At 43.6% G+C, this 23,470-nt stretch overlaps 1 protein-coding gene across 3 annotated transcripts in view; it reads left to right on the top strand.

Moving 5' to 3' along the window:
- Window positions 1-16,689, top strand: part of PIP4K2C (phosphatidylinositol-5-phosphate 4-kinase type 2 gamma) — a 56,609-nt gene extending 39,920 nt beyond the window's left edge. For all 3 annotated transcript variants that reach the window (XM_069970365.1, XM_069970363.1, XM_069970364.1), the window contains exons 5-10: window positions 1,872-2,018; window positions 2,283-2,321; window positions 10,855-10,968; window positions 14,828-15,077; window positions 15,279-15,382; window positions 15,847-16,689. In XM_069970365.1, the coding sequence (XP_069826466.1) occupies window positions 1,872-2,018; window positions 2,283-2,321; window positions 10,855-10,968; window positions 14,828-15,077; window positions 15,279-15,382; window positions 15,847-15,927 (735 nt within the window). In that variant the 3' untranslated portion in view covers window positions 15,928-16,689. The remainder of the gene's footprint in view (window positions 1-1,871; window positions 2,019-2,282; window positions 2,322-10,854; window positions 10,969-14,827; window positions 15,078-15,278; window positions 15,383-15,846) is intronic.
- The last annotated feature ends 6,781 nt before the right edge of the window (window positions 16,690-23,470 follow it).

The following is a 23,470-nucleotide window of genomic DNA, read 5'->3' as shown; positions in this document are numbered from 1 at the left end:
GTATACTACTGATTTGACATCTTTTTCTGTATACAGAGCTGTCAATCAGTCTGTCCGCAGTGGACTATTTCTTCCAGTCCTGGCAACATCTCAATAGCTTTTTACAAGGAGATAATTATTCTATTCCTAGAAAACTGCGCATCCCCCTTTGTCCTTGTGCAGCTACAGATATAAATGTATAGGAGACAGGCCTAAATTACAGATGAATGCATTTTATACCGCACCCATTTTTAGGAGTGGGGGTGGCTAAACATACTTGTCAGACTATTTAATGGTTATTTGAAATGTGCCTGTACCCTTAAAGTAATTCCTCCCTGTGTGTAGTAGTGATAAATTTTATTTATGTAGTTCCAACAGATTCTGCAAACATACATATGTAATTATTGAACCATACATGAGGAGTGAGAGCAGTTGGGTCTCACCAGGTCAGAGCAGTTCTAAAGCAGCAGGGGGTGGGGGAGACAGGTGGTGAACCAGCAATGGACTGATGGACTCTCAGGTCTAACAGGTATGTGTCGGGAGCAAAGGCAAGCAAAGTCTGGTCCAGTCCCATAGAAAAACTATGGAAGCGCTGAAAAAGTAATTGCCGGCTGTGATAGAAAGGTGTCAGTGTATCGAAGCTTTGTGGACATGGCCCTGTCCACCACCGTTAGTGCTAAGAGAGTGTATGTTACTATGTGGTACAAACGGCAGCAGGCATATCGATCCCACAGGGAAGTTCCGGCATACTTTGCAGAGTGGTCGCGATCAAAGCTTTAAAAGCAACATACCAATATATATTGTACTCTGCATTCTGTCTGATCTTTACCCTTTGATCCCGATATACCATAAGCAGACATCACTAAAACCCCTCTGGAAAGCGCGGTCAAGCTTCTTAAATGGTCGTGATCAAAAGACTTTGTACCTGTAAGATTTAACCCTTCTGAATCCACGGTCACTGTATATATGGATTACATAAAGTGATTATCTGCTGTATTCGGCCAATTATTGGCTGTATTTGGCTGATAATTGCTTGGTACATGATGCGGTTCACGGAAGAAAGAGAGCGCTGCACCTCACACCTATGGCTGACACTAGTGCCCCTAGGCTAAATAAAAAACACATCAGAATTTTGTGTATGAATTGATCAAGCCATACTGCCCCATGTACCATCGTGCAGGTATCTGATACACATGGGTCCCTACACTAAGTCCACACCGTGCCAGTCAGTGGCCACCAACCCCACAGGCGTGCTCAGTCAGAGAATGGGGGCCATGGGACGGCCCTGCGACCCCCATGCCACAGGACCAGACCCAAACACAGCACACAGAACCCGGCCAGCACCGCCGGCGGAGAAGGTCGCCCCCAAACAGCACAAGTCTGGATGAGGTATTGCGCTTACCATAGCTGCTGCAAACAGAATGGGAAAAGACAGGAGGGATTAAAACCATGTGCACTCAGGTGTCTCCTGCTAATTGCGGTCATGTGGGTCTCACCAGGAGGAGTGCAAAACACGGAGAAAAGAGAGAAACAAAATGCGGTTCACGGAAGAAAGAGAGCGCTGCACCTCACACCTATGGCTGACACTAGTGCCCCTAGGCTAAATAAAAAACACATCAGAATTTTGTGTATGAATTGATCAAGCCACACTGCCCCAGTGAATGTCACTCACCTGGGGAGGAGATGGCACCAGGATGCAGTATGAGAGGAAGGTAAGACACGGAGGCAGTGTGATGCTCTGGGCAATATTCTACTAGATGTCACTCTGAAATTTACCACAAAGCTAAATGTTACCGCAGGCTCAGTACACCCCCTCGTTTTTCACACATACTAAACAAACAAAAGTTCCCTAGAGGCTGATTTATGCTGATGTATTTTTTCTTTTCTTCTAGCATATAGTGAAATGCCATGGTAGCACACTTCTGCCCCAGTTTTTGGGGATGTATCGTTTAAGTGTAGACAATGAAGACTTCTATATGCTGGTTATGAGAAATATGTTCAGCCACCGCCTTACAGTTCACAGGAAATATGATCTTAAGGTGAGCTTGGGTTTTATTGCATTTAAATAATTCTGTTTGTAGCTTTTTGATTTTACTTTGTTTTCTTGCTGAATGCTGCGTACCATCCCTACAGACTGCGGTCACCAGCCACAGTCTGTAGGGATTCGCCCATGCTCCTTCTCCTATTGCAGCATGGACACCTATGCCTGTGTTTGGCAGCAGAAGAGTATATTGTAAGTAAATAGAAAAGCTACTGTTCTGTACATTTCTGCAGTAAAATATAAATTTTTATATGTTTTACAGGGATCTTTGGTGTCTCGAGAGGCTAGTGATAAAGAGAAGGTAAATTTCCTTCCTGTCTTTTGAGGTCATACTATGTATAACTGTATCTATTTCCTTATGTCTTCCTTCAATTGTACTTAACGATTGAATTAAAAACTGCATTTTTCTAGTCCTCATGTATCATAGCAACAAAACAAAAATATATAACATTGTTTTGCTGTTAATCTTTCTGCTTACAAGAAATAACTTTTGCTGTGATACATCCTCTAGAATTCATAGCAAAACTGATTTTCATGGCATAACTGGTTTTATTATTCTTATGTTGGTTTACCATTGGTGTAATACATCTGGATTTTTTGTGTCTGTATTAAGGCCGCAAGTCCTAGCCTGACCATGAGACTGATGATCCAGTCAGGCCCTGACTTGAATCTGTAATACAAATGCAAAAATGAAGCCGTATTACACCCATGCAAAACTGGATGTAGATGTATAATTTAATTTATTCTATGTACAAGCTATTTTCAAACGTTTTACTCAGTCTGCTGATTAGTACTGGGATCAATGGGACTAGCCATGGGAATTATGCTGCTGTGTGCTTCACTCCCCGGCTCGCTTCAACTCATTGCAGGTGATGGGCTCCATAGATGTGGGCTCAATCTCCTGAGTGCACACCTGCATGCTTCTCTTGGCTATCTAGAGACTAGAGATGAGTGAATTTACAGTAAAAACTAAGCGAATTGTCAGCTCAGAATTCTGCTTATCATTATTATTATTATTATTGCTGCCTCACTCCGGTTGCCTGGAAAAGCTGGATCCAGTCCTGGAAAACTTCTCCCAGGACTGGATCCAGCTTTTCAAGGCACCCGGGGTGGAGCGGCACAGACCTCAAAGGCAGCAGGCTGATAAGCAAATTGCTGAGCAAACGAAGCGATTCACTTATCTCCTCTAGAGATTGGTGGGGGTGTTGACACTAAAGCCCCTATTACACTGGGCAACTTGAGGAGCAAACGTGCGATGTCGGCTAATACATGCGGCAGCAGAGAGTTCATCCAGATCATCCAGGCAGCCCATAGAGGATAGCGGCGGTCTGCTGCCGCCGCTCCTATTCCACTGAACGGTGGCAGCAGGTCGCTGCTATGAGTGGTTTGTCTTTCAACATGTTAAGGGTACAAACCCACACACCATATACGCAGCAGATTTGATGGTGAAGATTTGATGCTGTGTTCAGTTATTTAGATCTAATCTGCTGCTTATTTGCTGCGTATCGCAGCAGTAAATACGCTGCACATACGGTGTGTGGGTTTATACCCTAAAAGACAAAATACTGCAATGATCAGCCAACATCAGTCATGTCGGATGATTGTTGCCTTCTCTTACACGGAACAGTTAATGGCCGATAATCGTACCGTGTAATAGGGCCTTAACCCCTTAAGGACGGGGGTTTTGCGTTTTCGTTTTTTCCTCCTTGTGTTTAAAAGGCTATAGCACTTGCATCTTTCCACCTAGAGACCCACTTAAGCCCTTTATTTTTTGCGTCACTAATTGTACTTTGCAATGACAGGCTGAATTTTTGCATAAAGTACACTGCGAAACCAAGAAAAAAATTCAAAGTAGGGTGAAATTGAACAAAAAAACGCATTTTTTTTAATGGTTTTTTTGTTTTTACGCTATTCGCCATACACTGCATGTTCCTCAAGTCGTTACGATTACAACGATATGTAAGTAACATGTATAACTTTTTTTTTATTTGATGGCCTGTAAAAAATTCAAACCATTGTTAACAAATATATGTTCCTTTAAAATCGCTCCCTTCCCATACTTATAACTCTTTTATCTTTTGGTCTATGGGGCTGTGTGAGGTGTAATTTTTTGTGCCATGATGTGTTCTTTCTATCGCTACCTTGATTGTGCATATACGACTTTTTGATCGCTTTTTATTACATTTTTTCTGGATTTGATGCGACAAAAAATGCGCAATTTTGCACTTTGGGATCGTTTTGCGGTTACGCCGTTTACCGTGCGAAATCAGGAATGTGATTAATTAATAGTTCAGGCGATTATGCACACGGCGATGGCAAACATGTTTATTTACATTTTTTTTTTATCATGGGGAAAGGGGGGTGATTCAAACTTTTATTAGGGAAGGGGGCTTTTTACTAATACTTTTTTTTTTTACACTTATACTAGAAGCCCACCTGGGGGACTTTTAGTATAAGTGCATTGATCTCTCTTTGAGATCTTTGCTGTATAGTAATACAGCAAAGATCAATGAGATCGGCACTTGGATGCATCCGAGTGCCGAGCCGGGATCAGCGCCATTTTGGTGGAGATCCCGGCCGGCACCAGTCACGGAGATCGCTCCCCCGGGACAACGTCCCAGAGGAGCGATCTCCGCCAATAGACACCAGGGATGACGCTGCGTCCAGTAATCGGATGCAGCTGTCATCTTTGACAGCTGCATCTGATTACTGTATTAGCGGGCACGGCGACCGGACCGTGCCCGCTAATACCCGCGGTCCCGGGCATTAAGCGGCTACCGGGACCGCGGCGATTCAGAGCGGGGTCGCCCCGCTCTGAACACCTCTCGGGGACATGTGACCCTAAGATGTTAAAGTGTCACTGTCGTTAAAAATTTTTATTGCAGAAATCAATAGTCCAGGCGGTTTTAAGAAACTTTTTAATTGGGTTTATTAGCCGAAAAATGAATATCATGAATTTATCATGAAAACGTAGTTTGAAGCTCTCCCCCCTGTCTTCATGGTTTTCCTATGGAGAAAGAAAGTAAAAGCAGCAAAACAGGACAACAAAGAGTTAATTTACATTCACAACAGGGCTCTCTCCTCTGACAGTCACCACTGACCTCTCTGACCTCTAATTAGGGCTCTGAATAGCTCCCCTGCTGAGCAATCCTTCTGGCTCTCAGCTGCCTGCTAATCTCGCTCCTTACCCCTCCCCTCTTCATAGACCAGACAGATCCCACTGATGAAAAAACAGTCGAGATTTCCTGATTCTGAGGAGTGGAAAAAGGAGAGGAGGGAGGGGGGGGGGGACCTGGGAAAAGGCTTTCTACATGCAGATAATGGCATATTTGACTAATAAACCCAATTACAAAGCTTCTTAAAATCGCCTGGGCTATTGATTTCTGCAAAAAAAATGTAATGTTAATAATGTTTAAAACGTTAAAATTTTCTAGCTATTTAATGAAATATTTTATCGTACACACTCTTCAGATATGTCCCTGCCTATTTGTCTGTCTAAATATTATTGCAGAGTGGTGTTTCCATGCATGGTCATTTCTGGGCACCTTATTTCTTTTCATCTGCTGCTTGACATCAGTGACCTGAAGGCCTTATTTGGGCCTCATGGTGTTCAGTAAAGAAAAGGCAACACTGCTATAAATGTAACATTGCATAAAATACAGTAATCACTTTTTCCTTATGTGGCAGGATATAGCTGCTGTTTTATTATACTGTTTTTATAAGGGATTCTAGTGTTTTGTGGACACACAGTTGTTGTTTTTTTTGTTTTTGTTTTTTTTAACTTTGTTTGTTTTTAATTTTGTGCATGTATAAATATATAACCTATACAATAGGTGAGTTCTAGTGGCAGTGTTAGTTCCTCCTTCATTTACATAACTGCATTGTTCCCCTTTTTTTTTAGTTAATGTTCACCATAAGATTTTGTACTGATATCTGTGCTTGGAAGCAGCTAGTCTTCTTTCAGATAGTATGTTGTGTGTAGTAATAATGCGATCATTTACCATGTTAGTGCACCCCGTTACAGAGACTGAACCCTATAACACTTGTAATGTATCTCGAGACAGGAGGTGATGTGATATTACAATAGGTGGTGCTGTATGTGAGAAATAGGACAAGTTCAATTTGTTCTAAATTAATAGGCTGTGTCCGCCTTATGGTCCTTTTACACTGATTGACTGATCATTCGTTTTTGCACGATAACAATCGAGTTCGAACGATAATCGTACGTGTAAACGCAGCGAACGATCAAACGACGAGCAAGGAATTATTCATTTTGATCTTTCAACATGTTCTCACATTATCGTTGGTCATTCGCAAAAAAATTTGCAGATCGTTCCGTGTAAACATTCTTTCAACGATTTCACCTATGTGCGAGATAGGCTTAAGCGATCGCAAAACGATCACATAACAGTTTTTCCGTACGATGTATCGTTCCGTCTAAACGCTGATCATTATAAAAAAATCGTTCATTCACAATCGTTAATTGTTCGATCGGACGAATTATCGCTCTGTGTAAAAGTACCATTACACAACAGCTAAAGAGCCACAACTTTGAAACTAATGGGATCGTTGTAGTTTTCTGTATTATGTATTAAAAATTCTGCTCTAATACCTTTCTTATACCAGAGCACCATTTCCTAGTAAACAGATGGTAGAATACACTGATGAGTCCATAGTAATACATCCCGTGAACATCCCGTGAATCATGTGACCCCAAATTTTCATATATAGTCATATATCTAAGATCAAGAAAGTAGTTTGAGCAACAGAACTTCTACATGTTATTACCTACATGATACCATTATATGTGCACTTTCCTTTTTTTATGCATATTAAAGAAAAATGTGGACTATTACTTTAACGTTCCACTGTCATGTAAAAAATCTTGTGACATGTCCAGAGTTTTTATTGCCCAGTGTGCAGACTAATGGCCCTATTCCACGGAACGATTATCGTTCGTTTTCGGACGATATCGACCGCTACGGACGATAATCGTTCCGTGGAATAGAGTGCAACGATCAGCCGACATCGTTCATGTCGGCTGATCGTTGCAGTCGCTTGTTTTTCAACATGTTGAAAAACAAGCGACTGATATAGCAGCGATCTGCTGCCGTCGCTCCGTTGAATAGGAGCATCGGCAGCAGACGCTGCTATATCCTATGGGCTGCCCGGACGATCAGCGATCCTCCGAGCAGCCCCCCCGCAGCGAGCGGCGAACGAGGAGCAAACGAGCGCTCGTTTGCTCCTCTAAAACGACCCGTGGAATAGGGCCATAAGGGTGGTATTACACGGGCCGAGCAGGGCCCGATAATACCTGTAAACGAGCAGCGATCTGCTAGATCGTTGCTCGTTTACTGGACCTATTACACGGCCCGATAATCGTTTGACAAGAGCTTCAAGGACATCGTTACCGATGTCCTTGCAGCCCTTGCTAAACTGGCATACATTACCCATCCACGTTCCAGGGCTGCTCCTGCGTCAGCTTCTCCCGGGGGTCCCGCGCGCTCTCTAGCGTCACAGCAGCCTGTCAGCTGGTAGGCCGCTCAGCCAATCACAGGCCGGGACCGCCGCGGCCTGTGATTGGCTGAGCGGCCTATCAGCTGACAGGCCTCTGTGACGCTAGAGCGCGCGCGGGACGCAGGGAGAAGCGGACGGCAGGAGCAGCCCTGGAACGTGGATGGGTAATGTATATCGTTAGTCGCCGGCCACGCACCGCTATTACACGCAGCGGTGCGCGGTCGGCGCCCGACGAAAATAGGTTCTAACCTATATCAACGATCAGCCGATGATCGTTGTCATCGGCTGATCGTTGCATTTATTACACGGAGCGATAATCGGGCCAATTCGGCCAATTATCGTTCCGTGTAATACCACCCTTAGATTGATCTCTAAATATCTCAAGAACTGAACTGGCTGTGATCTCCATCTACCTGCACTAGATGGGCTCCATTAGAAGTCTGGGGGGCCTTTCCAGTGCAGTTGGATTGAGATTGCTGTGGGCTGGAAAGTTAGTGGTCCTGGTCTTGACAAGGATGGGCAAGGATTTTGACATGTATGAAATGCCAAAAGCTTTTCTAAATGACAGAGACAGTTTAACTATCCATGTATCAGGTGTAATTAAATGTTTTTCTTCTGCAATTTGAATATATGCCTGAAATGTATTGTCTGATAACCTGTGTTTTTACTGGATTACAGTGCTAATGGAACACCAAAATGGCTAATAAAAAACTTCCACTAATTTACATATATTTGATGCTGCAGATTTTATGCTTTGTTCCATTATTCAGTTACATGGATATCTGCAGCAGATCCTGTACATGTGAATGAACCACTAAAGTGTAAAATCCAATAATTTGAAGCTAGATTAGTGTCAGGGAGTTCTACCATGAACTAAAAAATGGACCCCAGAAGCATGTTGGGCATCTGAAATTTAAAGAGGCTGTCAGCACTACTGTCAGGCTTTTTCCAACAGAGAAAGGGAGGTTTTCCTATCAGACCACATGTTTATTAGGAACTGTAATCAATTTCAGTGTCTGGCATGGTGAAACAACTTGTGTCTGGACAACTTTATTTGTATACATTCCTATAGTATTGATCTATTCTATGTCTATTAGATATCTTTTAGAGATAGAAGAAACATAGAATATTGTCAGCAGAAGAAGACCACTTGGTCCATCTAGTCTGCCCTTTTAGTATTTCCATTCTTATTATCTTAGGATAGATATATATTTATCCCAGGCATGTTTAAGTTCTGCTGTTGTAGATTTACCTACCACATCTGCTGGAAGTTTGTTCCAAGCATCTACTACTTTTTCAGTAAAGTAATATTTTCTCACGTTGCTTCTGGATCTTTCCCCCAACTCACCTCTCACTGTGTCTTCTTGTTCTTGTGTTCATTTTTTTTTCTAAAAACACTTCCCTCCTGAATATTTAGTCTTTTAACATACTCAAACCGGCTCAAGAAGCGGGCCCCGTGGGATCAGGTGAGTATAGGGTGCTTCAGCGGGGGGCCAGGAGCCTGTCACCCCGGCATCGGGGGTGACAGGTTCTCTTTAAGTCTTTCCTGATATGTTTTATGCCTGACACCCTCCACCATTTTTGTAGACCGTCTTTGGACCTATTCTATTTTGTCAGTATCTTTTTGTAGGTGAGATCTCCAGAACTGGCCACAGTATTCCAGATGTGATCTCAATAGAGCTCTATACCGCAGGCTCAGAATCTTCCTCTTCCTACTGGTCATACCACTAGCTATACAGCCCAGCATACGATTTGCTTTCCCTACCACCTGGACTCATTTTAAGGCTGTCAGAAATCACTAAATCCTTTTCTTCTGAAGTCTTTTACAACACAACTGCCAATTAATAATAGAGGATTCCTCTATGGAGCAAAACTTTAGTTCTTCTAAACTGTTGGTGCTCTTAAGGTGGAGGACTACCTTTCAGTATGCAAAGTATTTGCTGTAAGTAGTAGTCTTGCTGTTGCTATAGTAAAATACGGTTGCATTTCTATAAGCCCAAATGGAATGGAGAATGCTGAACGTGTTCTTACACAAAGTCTGTGGAAGGACCAGATGACTTTGGGGCAGCATTATGTGTAGTTGGGATATAGCTTTAGGGTGCGTTCACACCTACAGGATCTGCAGCAGATCTGCAGCAGATTTGATGCTGTGTTCAGTTATTTAGATGAAATCTGCTGCAGAAAATCAGCTGCAGATCCTGTAGGTGTGAACGCACCATTAAACAATATCTTTAAAATGTCCAGAAGTTTTCTTGTAAGTAGCTTTTATCTTGTCGGAGGATGACTATATAGAGTGTAGAACTGCTAGTTTCAGTGAATGCTGGAGAAAGTGACCTGTCCTACTTTGCACCATCAGTACTATTAATAGCTGAGCTTAAACATGGAGACTGATAGTGCTGTGAATGATTACCTTGTCACTGTGCCCTACAGGACTCTTCTTGTCCATATCCGGCTGCCCTCCACATGGTTCAGTAGGTTTTAGTCCTCTGCAGTACTATCTTATACTATTTGAGGATGTGTGGTGCAAAATACTTTATAGTCATCCATAGGTACGCTGCAGTATAAGTATGAAAAATATCTTATTGTTTTTTTTTTTATGTTTTACTTGTCACAAATGCTGTGCCCAAGTTGTAAGATGTTTCCCCTAAATATGCTTCGTCATGAAAGAGCAGCATATTATACGTGCAGACTGTTCATAGGAAAGAGGATTTTGGCTAATAGTTGCATTTAATACACCAGACGTGTGTGTATACAAGTGATCACTCAGGATACAATATTTTCAACATAAAATCGTCTTTTCTGGACCTTTGCAACTTGAGGTCAGACTCAACATACAGTGCTACAGAGAGTCACCTGTGCTGCAGATCCTGACTAGCTAGATGATTCACCAATAAAAGTGGCAATTTTACTGGTAATACCCAGTATTAGTGACATGCATGCAGTGATTGGTTGTCTAGTATCTCCTCTGTACAGTACAGTGTGATACTACATGTCCTGTACTGCCCTTTACCTCTGCCAGAGGGATCCTGTGTGATCTGTACAGGACCCTGAAAACGCTCCGGTCCTCTACATAGAAAGTCATTTCTAGCTTCCCGTCGCTCTTTCTGGAGTTGCTTTAGTCATTAGTCATCTACTTATTTTTCTTTAAAACATAATTTTCCTTTTTCTCATTTTGAGGGTGACATTTTGGGGACTTAAAACCAGTTATCAGTTTTCCATAGAGTTTTGGTCTCGATGTAATCTTTTCCACATACATAGGTCGTCCTAGAACCAATTAACATGTTAACGGCAGCAATCTTTCTTTATTTTGTCTTAAGATAAAGGAACTTCCTACGTTGAAGGACATGGATTTTCTAAACATGAGCCAGAAAGTATACATTGATGAGGAACAAAAGAAAGTGTTTATGGAGAAGCTGAAGCGGGATGTTGAGGTAATGTGACCATGTTGTGTTCAGTGTGGGACTTATTCCATTTTTTCTTAATCCTAGTTCTCCTTAAGAAGAACTAGTATCCAAATGACCCACGACAATAGGCCTCTCACTAGCCAGCAAACACTGTGCTGTGCACTAAAGAGGGACAACCACCCACCCCAAAACAGCTTTCTGCAGATGGGCAGTCTTTCCTTTTGAAGAGACTGGTTTGTTTGTTTGTTTGTTTGGCTTGGCATATATCTCCAGGCAACGTTGTTAGGCGCCTGATGGGGTAAAACACCGACTTGAAGGGGAGAAAACAAACTGCACTAACTTACCTTTACCTGTGCCAGCGATTCACCATCTGACAGGGGGGGGGTTGCGGGGGTGCCGCGAGTGGCCGCGGGGGGTGCGGGGTGGCCGCGGGGGGGTGCGGGGGTGCCGCGAGTGGCCGCGGGGGGGTGCGGGGGTGCCGCGAGTGGCCGCGGGGGGGTGCGGGGGTGCCGCGAGTGGCCGCGGGGGGTACCTGCAGACAAGGATGCGGACGAAGAGGCAGCAGGAGGCCAGGGCAGAGGCGGAAGGTGAGTGCAACTCCGGACGCTTTCCTGATGTGCATCAGGAAAGCGTCCGGGGCCCGGGCGCTCCCATAGACTCCTATGGGGGCGTCCGGGCCGGATTTCCGGACGAAAAGAGGACCGGTTCTAAAAAATCCGGTCCTATTTTCCGGAACGGACACCCTTCCGGAAAATTCCGGAAGGGTGTCCGTGTCCAATGAAAGTCTATGCGTCCGGAAATCCGTCCGGATTTCCTGATAGGATATCCGGGTGGTTTTTCCGGACGTGAGAAGGGGGCCTTATTAACTTGCTGCTATTTTTGATTGTGTGAATGTTTGAGGTCTTTCTGAACCACTCTTATGACTCCTGGCGTAAAGCACCACAGTACATAATTTATAGAATGAGGAGAAAAAGGTTAGATGTATTGGTTCAGCAGGGAACATAGTTGACATTTTCTGTACTGGAGCTACTTCTGTATTGGAGTTGTTTTTTACTTGTATTCTAAAAGAAAACATTGCTCATACATATTTGTTTCTTTTCCAAGTCCTCCGGCTATTACTTTTTTTTTCTTGCCTGACGTTTTATCCCCAAAACAAAATCTTCTTTCTTTGAGTTTAGTATATATAACAACTGCCTGAGTAGTCTAGTCTTGTGATGTTGGTGTGTCAGATTCTCTCATGCGTCTGTCACATACACATCTGCAGTGTTTCTAGTAGCAGCAAAGTGAGTGAAATGTTAACAGAAATTTATTGACTTTTTATCCCTAAAGTGATACTGTCACCCCCATTTTGGTAGGTGCTGACACCATGAGCTTGTGTGTCTGCTGCACATTCCTAAAATACTACTTTCGGAGGTGTCTTTGTCCCATGATGATTAAAAGCCTTTTTGTTCCCAAGAGAAGACAGTGTCACAGAGACAGGGCTTCTCAGCCTTTCAGTCCCTTCCCCAGAGCTGTAATTCCTCCCCCCCCCCTTGTTACCCTATTACACCAAGATGGGAAGCCCCGCCTCAGTGACACTATCCACCGATGATTTAAAGTGTCACTCTCAGGGTGCGTTCACACGTAGAGGATCTTCAGCTGATTTGATGGTGCTGTTTTGAATCTGCTGCAAATCCTGTATGTGTGAACGCACCCTCATTATAAAAAACTTTTGACGTATCAGAAAAGCCTTAATCAATCCTGGTCTGAGTGTTCAGACCCTGACCGATCGCTAGAACGAGCCAGGAAAGGCCTGCGTTCAGTGCAGTCCTCTCTTGCCTATGTCACGTGATGAGTCAGGTTCATAATAGGGATGTAACGATAAAAAATCTGGTATCGGTATCGAACTCAAAATTCTTGTATTTCGATACTCGATACCAGTTCGATGCTTAATAAAGTTTTTGAAAAAAAATGCTAATAAAATCATATGTAATGACCCCCACCCAGACTGCGGATATGATGCTGGGATGCATACTTCCTTGTGCACAACTCCCAGCATACCTCATTGTGCACAAGGAGGTATGCTGGGAGTTGCAGTTGTGCAGCAGACCCCCGACCCCAGCCTTCACCCCAAGTCCTGGACCAGATCTACTGCCACTGTATCGGTGAGCCCCCAGGGGGACATGAATGGCCACTGCAATGGGTCCTGGAGGGGGATAAATGCACACTAGCGGGGTCCCGAGTACACCATGGCAGCCCCCAGTGTATAGAGGACTGCTTTGTTAAGCTGCGCTATTAGGCAGCTTAAAATAAAGTATCGATACCAGGAAATCCTGGTACCGAATCGTTTTTTCGCCCAGAATATCGATAGTAGTATCGATATTTCGGTGCATCGTGCATCACTAGTTCATAATGAATGTCTGTTAGGCCGTTTCTTTTCACTAACACAAAGCGGAGAGTGGGCTGTGCTGCAGTGCGCACTTCTGCAAACTCGTTCTTACAATCATTCAGGGTCTAAACACTGGCCTCTCTCCCTGTCAATCATCCAGCCAAGCGCGTTGACAGGCAGAGAGCGTTGACAAGACATGGGTGGGGAGTCACCCAAATGACTACCTCCTTGCCCCTGCCTGCCGCACGCCCGGTAATGAAACCTCTTTCCCTGGTATACAGCTTCTGCTGCAGCCAGTATGTGCCGCGGGCTGCTTAGGAAAAATTGGCCTCATTGGTTCCCTTTAAGGCACAGATGTAAGGCTACGGCCCTTCCAGCTCTGTCTGTCCAGACATGATTGTATTTGTCGTCATGTAACAGTGTGAAGGCTGAAGCTTGATATGTCTGCTTTACGTGTTAGCTATTTGACATTGTGTGCTCTTGCAGCCCTTCCTTTAAAGGGGTTATCCAGCGCTACAAAAACATGCCCACTTTTCCCCCTCTCGTCTCCAGTTCAGGTCTGGTTTGCAATTTAAGCTCCATTTACTTCAATGGAACGGAGTTCCAAACCCTACCCAATCTGGAGATAAGTGAGGGGGAAAAGTGGCCATGTTTTGTAGCGCTGGATAACCCCATTAATCATCTGTTGGATGCACAATCCTCTAATACTCTGTGAGTTGTGCTGCTGACAGCGGATGATTTTTTGATAGGTTTAAAGTAATCCGCCAGCTACCAAGTGTCTGCTAGTTCATCTGCTAGTTGTTGACCCTATTACACTGTGCTATATCTGCCTGATTTGGCAGAAAAAAACACTTCATCTATTAGGGCCTTTACAAAACAAAAAATTAGTCTCCGGAACTGTGTGAGAACAAAGCCTTATTTAAAGGAAAACTATTAGCAGGTTTGTGCATAGTTACCTGCTGACAGTTCAGTGCGGTAGCCACTTACCACCTCTTACTGGCGCTGCTGTTTGACCCTTGTAAATCCTGACATTTTTGTGAAATTCAATCCTATAAAAATATGGGAACCATACATAAGAAGTTGTGAGTATCTGAGGCGGCGGTTGGGCCCGAAGAACGCCGCCATTGCTCAAAGGAGCTAATCTGCACATTTTTATTGGATTGAATTTCACAAAAACTATAGGACTTACAAGGGTCAAAAGAGAGGCGGTGGTAAGAGGAGGTAAGGGACTACTGGGAACTATCAGCAGGTTTTGTATGTTTGTTTTTCTTTTACCACTTCTGTTTTCTCCTAATGGTTCAGACGTCATGTCTCTTGCACTTATGATTGTCCTTGTGCTCTTCCCTCTACCGTCATCACTTGCATAGTGATTGTGTAACTAGTATTGTCTATTTATGTGACAACACCACTGCAGGTTTTATTGGTCTTATCATTTTTATTACAAGGACAAATCGGTTAATGATAAAAATTATTTTACTGGAAAGCAATTATTGCAATTATTATTCCTTCTTGTATTAGTTTCTGGTGCAGTTAAAAATCATGGATTATAGTCTGTTGCTTGGAATTCATGATGTCCTTCGAGCAGAGCAAGAGGAGGAAGATGAGACCGAAGAAGAGGATGCCGAAAACGAGGGAACAGTTCATGCAACTTTTGGTTCTTATGGGACCTCTCCTGAAGGAATTGCGGGCTACCTGAACTCCCATAAACCTCTAGGCCCTGGAGAATTTGATCCAGTCATCGATGTTTATGCCATCAAAAGCTCAGAGAGTAAGGGTGCATTTTGTTATTAAATTTGTTTAATGCCAAAGGTAGCTATATATATATTGGGTATAGTATATTTGTATTACAGCTATCGCACTTGGCCAAACTTAATTCTGGTAAGAACAGCGCCTAAGAATTACAACTACGTATTCTTCTTTTACCGCTTACGACATATGTGACTAAGCAACCTTGTCTCTCTTTTTATAGGTGCTCCACAGAAAGAAGTCTATTTCATGGGACTGATTGACATTCTTACACAGTATGATGCAAAGAAGAAAGCCGCTCATGCAGCCAAAACAGTGAAGCATGGAGTAAGTATTATGTTGATCTTCACTAGTGAATCTCACATGGGTCACCAGTATTAATAAATCTCTCCCTACTAAGATATCTTACAAACATACAATGTCTCTGCTCTTTCCATATGGCACATAACTGGGGCTCCCTTGGGCAGCTCCATAGAAAATTAATGTAGCTGCGCCTTGCACATGTGGCCTGCAGTTTCGTTCAATCCCCCCCCCCCCCCCCCCCCCCGATCATAGTTATGCACTATCCTGTGCATACTGTAGATGGGGCATAACTACTCCAGATGGTAATGGCCAAAAATACTTCAAAAACCTGAATATGTGAACAAAATCAAAGTATAGGGCAATTGAGAGATGGCCAATACAGCAAATTGGAGGAAATTTATACACACATTCTTTCCATAATTTTTTTTGCATTGCATGCATTTTTTTGTCTTTGTTAAATAGCTTATAATTCCTTATTTTATTTCTAGGCTGGCGCTGAGATTTCTACTGTCCACCCAGATCAGTATGGAAAAAGATTCTTGGAGTTTGTCACAAATATTTTTGCATAAAATGTTAGAGTTGACTTTTTTTCTGGATTTATTGAAGACTGACTAAACTTAACAAGAAATCCTCCTCAGAATGCTGATCCTACATACAATGGTTTCCTTAAAGTTGTTGGACTTGAAGGAAGAATACCCTGTAAATCAAAATGCAATGCCATTCTGGGTGCTAGCATTGGAGCAAAGAGAAAAAAAGTAAATCTAGTAATACCGGACTCACATGCAGTTTCAGCTGTTTCACACCTTTCTCATGTTACTTTTATTTTTGCAGACTAAAAAATTTTGTTTTTTAACAGATGATGCTCAGAATTATTGTGTTCAGGCTCTATATGATGTGATATGTACATGCTTGACGCAATAGAGACAGTTGCATATATCTGGAGTGGCCACATAAGTTATTGCCTATGGAAATTGATAGCAATAGAAGATGAGGTGGTGTCTACCCTTTGATATAAATCGGTATGCTTCGGGGATAGAGCTTGGTTTTCCTACTGCTCTCTGTTGAGACCACAGTGGATCAGAGCATGGGCCACATATAGAGCTGTATAAAGCACTAGTTTTTATAAATGCCTGCGTTATTTGCAGTTTTTGGGGTTTGGTATATGGAAACAAACAATCCTTACCTGCATTTCTATGTTCTTAGTAAATCCTGTTTGTTTATATAGATGTATACATTCATGTTTCATAACTTATCTTTGTGTGCATATTTTGGGTTCATTACTTGGCGCTGACTTATTGTGGTGTATTTTAGAAGATAAAAACTTCTATTTATTTTGAGCGTGTTTCTTATATTTAAAACAGCTAAGAATGTTTCGTTTCCTTTTGGGAGGGGAGACTTACAGGCCATTCATGCTCCATTCTGGGAAGAACGGAGCATAATTGGCCTCACTACTTTTTCAAAGTAGCTTTCCCATATAGACAGTGTCTTACTCCAACTAGGGGTCTGGGAATGTATACCAAGCAAAAGAGCTCATTTTTTCGCCATGTCTAAAACATGGAAAAATGCCCCAGACCTCTTCTGTTATGCTCAGCCAATCGCGGCTGAGCAGCTGATGATGCGCTGGAGGGGGGACGGCATGAGGGAGGGCTGGAGCAGTCAGGCCTCGTCGTCCTCAGTTCATAGTGATATTCTTACATTTATATTTATCACCTTGGGCATGTACTTTGCTTAACTATGCAAATTTATGTAAACGTACTGCACTCCACCACTGTTTTTGCAATTCAAAAGTTTTACATCAACCAAAAGACAGTGAACAGGCATTATTCTTGAATGGTAGCCACACATTAGCCCTGACATTAGCCATGAAAACCTAACAGACAGACACATGCCCTGAAGAAAAGAGAGAAGAGTGCAGTTCATCCCAGTGTGAAATTTAGCAACTTTGCATTAAAGGGGAACTCTGGATAAGAAAAGCTTATTTTCTATTAAAAGTACATTAAAAGTTATATAGATGTGTCTATACAATGTATTACTGTATCTGTACAGTTCTGCCACACTGGTAGCTGATAGAAATCCAGGAAGTGAAAAAAAATGTCCCGTGTGCCAATTCACATTGTCTCCTGCTGCTATTCCCCCCCCCCCCCCCCCCCCAGGAGACAAATCTTCCATGTCTCTCTCACATTGTGTGTGTTTGCTGATGATGCAGACAGGGGGCAGGGTGTGATGTCACAGGAGGCTTGGCTGGGTAACCCAATCCCCTGACTGATTTACCATCTTCAACCGGCCAGAAGCAGCTACTGCACTAATTTTACTGATTGTAATGGGTGGGGCCTGTAATGATCGCATGAGGGAAGGCATTGCATTCTGGGAAATGCCAAACCAGGAAGAACAGAAACACAAAACAGAGCAACCGCCCACCCCCCACAACAAATGGATTTTTGGTAGTTTCAAAACTGGGATAGACAGGTAAGTAATGCTTTATGCTTCTGCAGAAGTTTCATTTTTTTAACCTCTACCTGGAGTTCCACTTCAAGCAGTGATGTCTGGTCCTCAAACTACAGGATACAGAGGGACATCTGGAATACAAGAGAAATGTTTGATTCCTTTCTTTTGTTTTAGCAGTCTCCTGAAAGGGGACAATGAACTCCAGTAGCAGGTGAGCAGTGTCTGCTGGATCAGGGACAGCCTTTGGGGTGTGCGACCTGTGCGATTGCACAGGTCAAATCACTCCTGGGAAGCTAGGGGGCGCTCTGGCAGACAGCTGCACATCTAACTTAGAAATAGGAATCTTTAAGTTAGTGCTGTCTGTCTGCCAGAGTTCCCCTCCAGCTGGCTGCCCAACCTCCTCCTGTGGTGGTTTGTTTGGGCCTGCTCCTGCAGACAGGCAAAACATCCAACTTAGAGATTCCTATTTCTAAGTTAGATGTGCAGGCAGTAGGGAAATTAGCGGGGGCTCTCCTTGGCCCGCCAAGGCTTGGGAGCCGGCAAATTAAAGGAGAAGTCCTGCGAAACATTTTATTAAAGTATTAAATTGCCCCCCAAAAGTTTTACAAATCACCAATATACACTTATTACAGGAAATGCACATACAGTTCTTTTATTCCTGCACTTACTATTGCATCAAGGCTTCACTTCCTGGATAATATGGTGATGTCACGACCCGACTCCCAGAGCTGTGCGGGCTGTGGCTGCTGGAGAGGATGATAGCAGGGCGACAATGAGGGACACAGGGCCATCCCTCTGCCATCATCCTCTTCAGCAGCCACAGCCTGCACAGCTCTGGGAGTCAAGTCGTGACATCACCATGTTATCCAGGAAGTGAAGCCTTGATGCAGTAGTAAGTGCAGGGAAAAACGCTTTATAAGCATTTTCCAGTATTAAGTGTATATTGGGGATTTGTATAACTTTTGGGCAGCAATACAATACTTAAATAAAAATTTTCACTGGACTTCTCCTTTAATGTTCTGGGTATGTCCCGGTAAGCCCTGCCCCCAGTGAGGCCTGCTGGTGGGATACTGACTTTATCCTTGCCAGAGTGCACAGAGCCTGAGTATACGTGCAATAGATGGCACAGTCCTCATGTAATCCCCAGCGTCAGTGACAGGATCTACTGTCTACTGCTAGGAAGCAAAAACACCTGCCTTACAGAGCCCCTTTCCTGTCTGTGCCTCATCATACACACTGACCCCCTGCAGCGGATGCTGGAGGGAGCACAGTGTTGTAGAGATGACCTTAGACTGTGTCCTTCTCTACTATAATCCCCACACAGTACATTGCTGGGATACAGACAGGACAGTGAATTCTCACCATATCCCCCAATCCCACCCATCATCCTGCTGAAGGGCAGCAAGCAATCTAGGGTCGGGAGATACTGGAGGGTGAGAAAAGAACACAGGGAGATTGCAGAGGCAACAGCCACATCCTCAGTGTGCTGGTAACAGACTTTGTTATGTTATCAGGAAACCAGAGTGATCAGCACAGATGACTGCTGAGGAACTAAACAGGTATAGGTAACAGACTGATATGCAGACTCCTGTACCAGCACACTCAAGTCCTATAGATTGTTTCCTCTGGTCAGTAAGGCTTCTTTCCATACATATTAGTTGGTATAGTCATCCATCCAGGGTTGTATTAACAGCTGCTGCTGCCCTAGGCACTAAACCTGAAGACTCCCCATCTTCACTCACCAATTAACATCAGGATTGGTAAATAATATCTCCAGGTGTCATATTTAACACCGCCATACTGTGACTGGATAACACCAACACACCAGACCTAAACAATACCGCCATACCAGACCTCACCATACTGTGACTGGATAACACCGCCACACCAGACCTGACCAATACCACCATACTGTGACTGGATAACACCGCCACACCAGACCTGACCAATACCACCATACTGTGACTGGATAACACCGCCACACCAGACCTGACCAATACCACCATACTGTGACTGGATAACACTGCCATACCAGACCTGACCAATACCACCATACTGTGACTGGATAACACTGCCATACCAGACCTGACCAATACCACCCTACCCTCCGTTAAAAAGACACCAGATTTACTGGCAAGTCTTAACAGGAGGTGGGAGACTAGAAAAATAAAAACAAGAAAAAAAGTTTTCCTGCTCCCTGGTGCTGCCACCCTGCAAGGTGCTTCCCTAGGCACCGGACCACGGGTGCCTAGACGTAAACACGTCCCTGCATCCATCATCTATCCACGTATAATGGACCATCATACCGAGTAATGATTTCTACGGATGGAGAAGCTGTTTGTGCATGGTCTCTGTAAGACTCGGGGGTACATACAGAATTCTTGTTTCACAGCAGCCGCAGTCCAAAGGAATACATTTAGTCACATGATTGTCGCAATAATACTGGGGGAATGCAGGGTTATGGTCAATGCAACCTCATTCACATGTGTGCGTGATGGTGTCGTGCCATAGGTGGTTTCTGGTCATACAACTGGGAATTGCCAAATATATCCCCAGGCTTGTGAGAAATTTTAATGAGACAATCATATGAAAAAAATATTAAAGAAAGAAAGAAACAGGGTGATGTGGTCACTCAGCTTTTCTAGCATCTGCCATGTAGTCAGTATGATGGTCACCCAGATTTCCAGCATCTTGTACTCAGTACAATGGGAGTCATATGTTTTCCAGGCAACCTTAGGACTGCCTATGGCTGTATGCATGTTTTCCAGGCAACATGGACCCTAAGCCTAAAGGTTTATCAGCTGCTTGTCCCCTCAGAACCACTGAGCTGGCAGTATTTGTCTAAAGTGTTTAACAAGAACATACTATGTATCTGCTATTAAAGCATGTATGTTGGCATTATTGCAGCACACACTTACAAAGAATCATTTTCATACAGGGACTATACGTCAGCCATGGTAACTTGAAGTATTCTGAATTAAAATAAAGAGAAAACATTTTATTCTGATGTTCTTCAGCGCCATCTGTTGGTACAATGTGGGTCTGTTTACTATGATTCTGGGGGGGGTTTTGTTTGATTTTGTGCAACTAATGCCCTAGGTCACTTAGTGGCTCTATACAAAGAAAAAACCCATGGCTGATTGTAACCCCTTTATACAACATTACATTGGTTTTTATTTTTTATTTTTGGCTGTATTGTGGTAAGATTCTGCTACAGTGAACAGTGTTATAGTCTGTTATTGGTGTAATTTCTTCAGCTGAAGTCATTTATTTGTAGTAAATGCAATAACCAGGGATGATTTCTCTGAACACTTCAAGTAGTAATTGGCAAATCTACAGTACTATTCAACAAATCTGAATCTAATGAATTGGCTGTCAAATAATTTAGACTTGTGAAAGTCACTCCACTTCTCCATTATATCTGTGCATCAAAACAACTTCTACAAGACTAAATGAGTCAATGGCTTATTCATTAGATTTGCGATGGGCGAATCATACTGTGGTTTTGCTGATCTCTGATTTTAATTATTTTCTGATTATTATTTTTCTCCATTCCATTGTTTAAAGGGAACGTGCCTGTCATTTATGTTCATGCTGTCACGAACGTGGGGACCATCTCAGTGATTCATGGTTAAGGCAGCATAAACTGGTTGCCTGTAAGAAAGTTGGTTGTTTTTTCTTATTTTCCTTGTTACTGTTTATAATTCACCATTCTTAAAAGCAAATTAGCCACTTGGTATCAGCAGACACTTAAAGGGGTAGTGCGGTGCTAAGAAATTATTCACAAAATAACGCACATTACAAAGTTATACAACTTTGTAATGTAAGTTATGTATGTGAATGGCCCCCTTCCCTGTGTTCCCCAAACTCAGGGGTTTGGACCCGGAAGTGTAGTGCATTATACATACCTGATTCATGTCGACCCCCGTCCGCTGCCTTCTGACAATGATGTAGTCTTCGGGAGGCCGGCCCCCCTCTGCCGCTTCATAACTGTGCTTAGCCAATCGAGGATGAACAGCTGATGACATGTGCCGCGTTATCAGCTGCTCAGTCGCGATTGAGCATAACTGTGCTCAGCCAATTGCAGCTGAGCACAGTTATGACGCGGCAGAGGGGGGACGTCAGGAGCGGGTCGGCTAGCCTCCTGAAGATTACATCACTGTCAGAAGAAATGCGGACGGGGGTCGACACGAATCAGGTATGTATAGTGCATCACACTTCCGGGTCCACGGGCGGGGGGTGGGGAACACGGGGAAAGGGGCCATTCACATACATTACAAAGTTGTATAACTTTGTAATGTGTGTTATTTTGTGAATAATTTCTTAGCGCCGCACTACCCCTTTAAAGGGATATTCCTCCCAAAATTATTTTTGCATTAATATGTTGCCCACCCATAGCTTTCCATCTTTCCAATATCAATTTATTATGGATTCTGCACAGTTTTGCTGTTATATAGATGCATTCACCCCCACTAAACGCATAGAATCATCAAATCTCAGTCCACTCTGACACCGCTCACTGCTCCTAGCCCCCCCACCCTGTGTTGGCATCACGTGCCCTCCGTCTCTTCAATGGGCTGGGTTAGCGCTTCTAAATGAGGGAGGACACTGACAGCTGCTGCCGATCACTGTCTACCTCCTGGCGTTGTGTGCCCCCCCCCCTGCCCCTGAGCTCACCTGCGGCCCCCCACACTGTGTCCCCTGAATGTGCCTCACACAGTCCCAGCGCTCACCCGCGCCCTCGCACTGTGCGGCCCGCCCTGCTCACCCACAGCCCCCCCGGACAGTGCGGTCTCCCTGCTGACCTGCGGCCACGACCCCTGCCACCCCCCCCCCCCACCCCCTGCTCACCCGAGGTATGTTAGTGGTGACATAGCACAACTGCTAAAACATAGCACAGAAGCAAAAAATACAGTGTACATTTTTAACAGTTTTCAGTTGCAAGTCACATATGACTTTGCTAGCGTTGACCTCAGTCCAAGAAGTGTGTGAATTGCTTGCATCTTTTCTGTGATTTGACAATCTTTGTAACGGCCAAGTTGCAACTGTAGAGAGTCGCACAAAATATTTTCCTCACAAGACATGGATAAGACTTGCTGTTGCATAGCCAAAATGCTGTGTAGGCCCTGCCTTAGTTAAAAAAAAAAAAAAAAAAAATCTAGGCATGTTCTCTTATTCTTATACTTATTAAGAGAAGATGTCCCCCCCCCCCCCCCCCCCCCCAAACCTAATTTTTATTGTTTTAAAAAAAAAACATGTACATACCTGTTAACATATGGCCGTATGCAGATCGCCTTTTTGTGCATATAGTAAAGTCACCTCATAGGTGGACAATCAGACCAGGTAAGTAAAACCCCCAAAAAATAAAATAACTTAAAATATGTTGCTAATGGGTTAGAAGTGAGTTCCCTTTTTTAGATCTTGGAAGACTACTGGTTTTAACAGTTAGAATCTTTGGGGACATTTATCAAGACTGGAGTATGAGTCTTAAAACCCCGCCCCCTTTACCCCAGCCTGATTTACTAAGAGGTGCATGCCTCTTAGTACAGCTGGCCATCCCTGGGCCCGACGCAGGCATTGTGCAGAGATCTACACCTGCTCTGAAGCAAGTGTAGATTTATGCATGTTTTCTGGCGTATTTCTTAATAAATTGTGTGCACCAGGCTG

Source organism: Dendropsophus ebraccatus, chromosome 5, assembly GCF_027789765.1.
Source record: "Dendropsophus ebraccatus isolate aDenEbr1 chromosome 5, aDenEbr1.pat, whole genome shotgun sequence".
Classification (NCBI taxonomy): domain Eukaryota; kingdom Metazoa; phylum Chordata; class Amphibia; order Anura; family Hylidae; genus Dendropsophus; species Dendropsophus ebraccatus.
The sequence above is the reverse complement of the archived record's forward strand: the minus strand, read 5'-3'. Positions and strand labels throughout refer to the sequence as shown.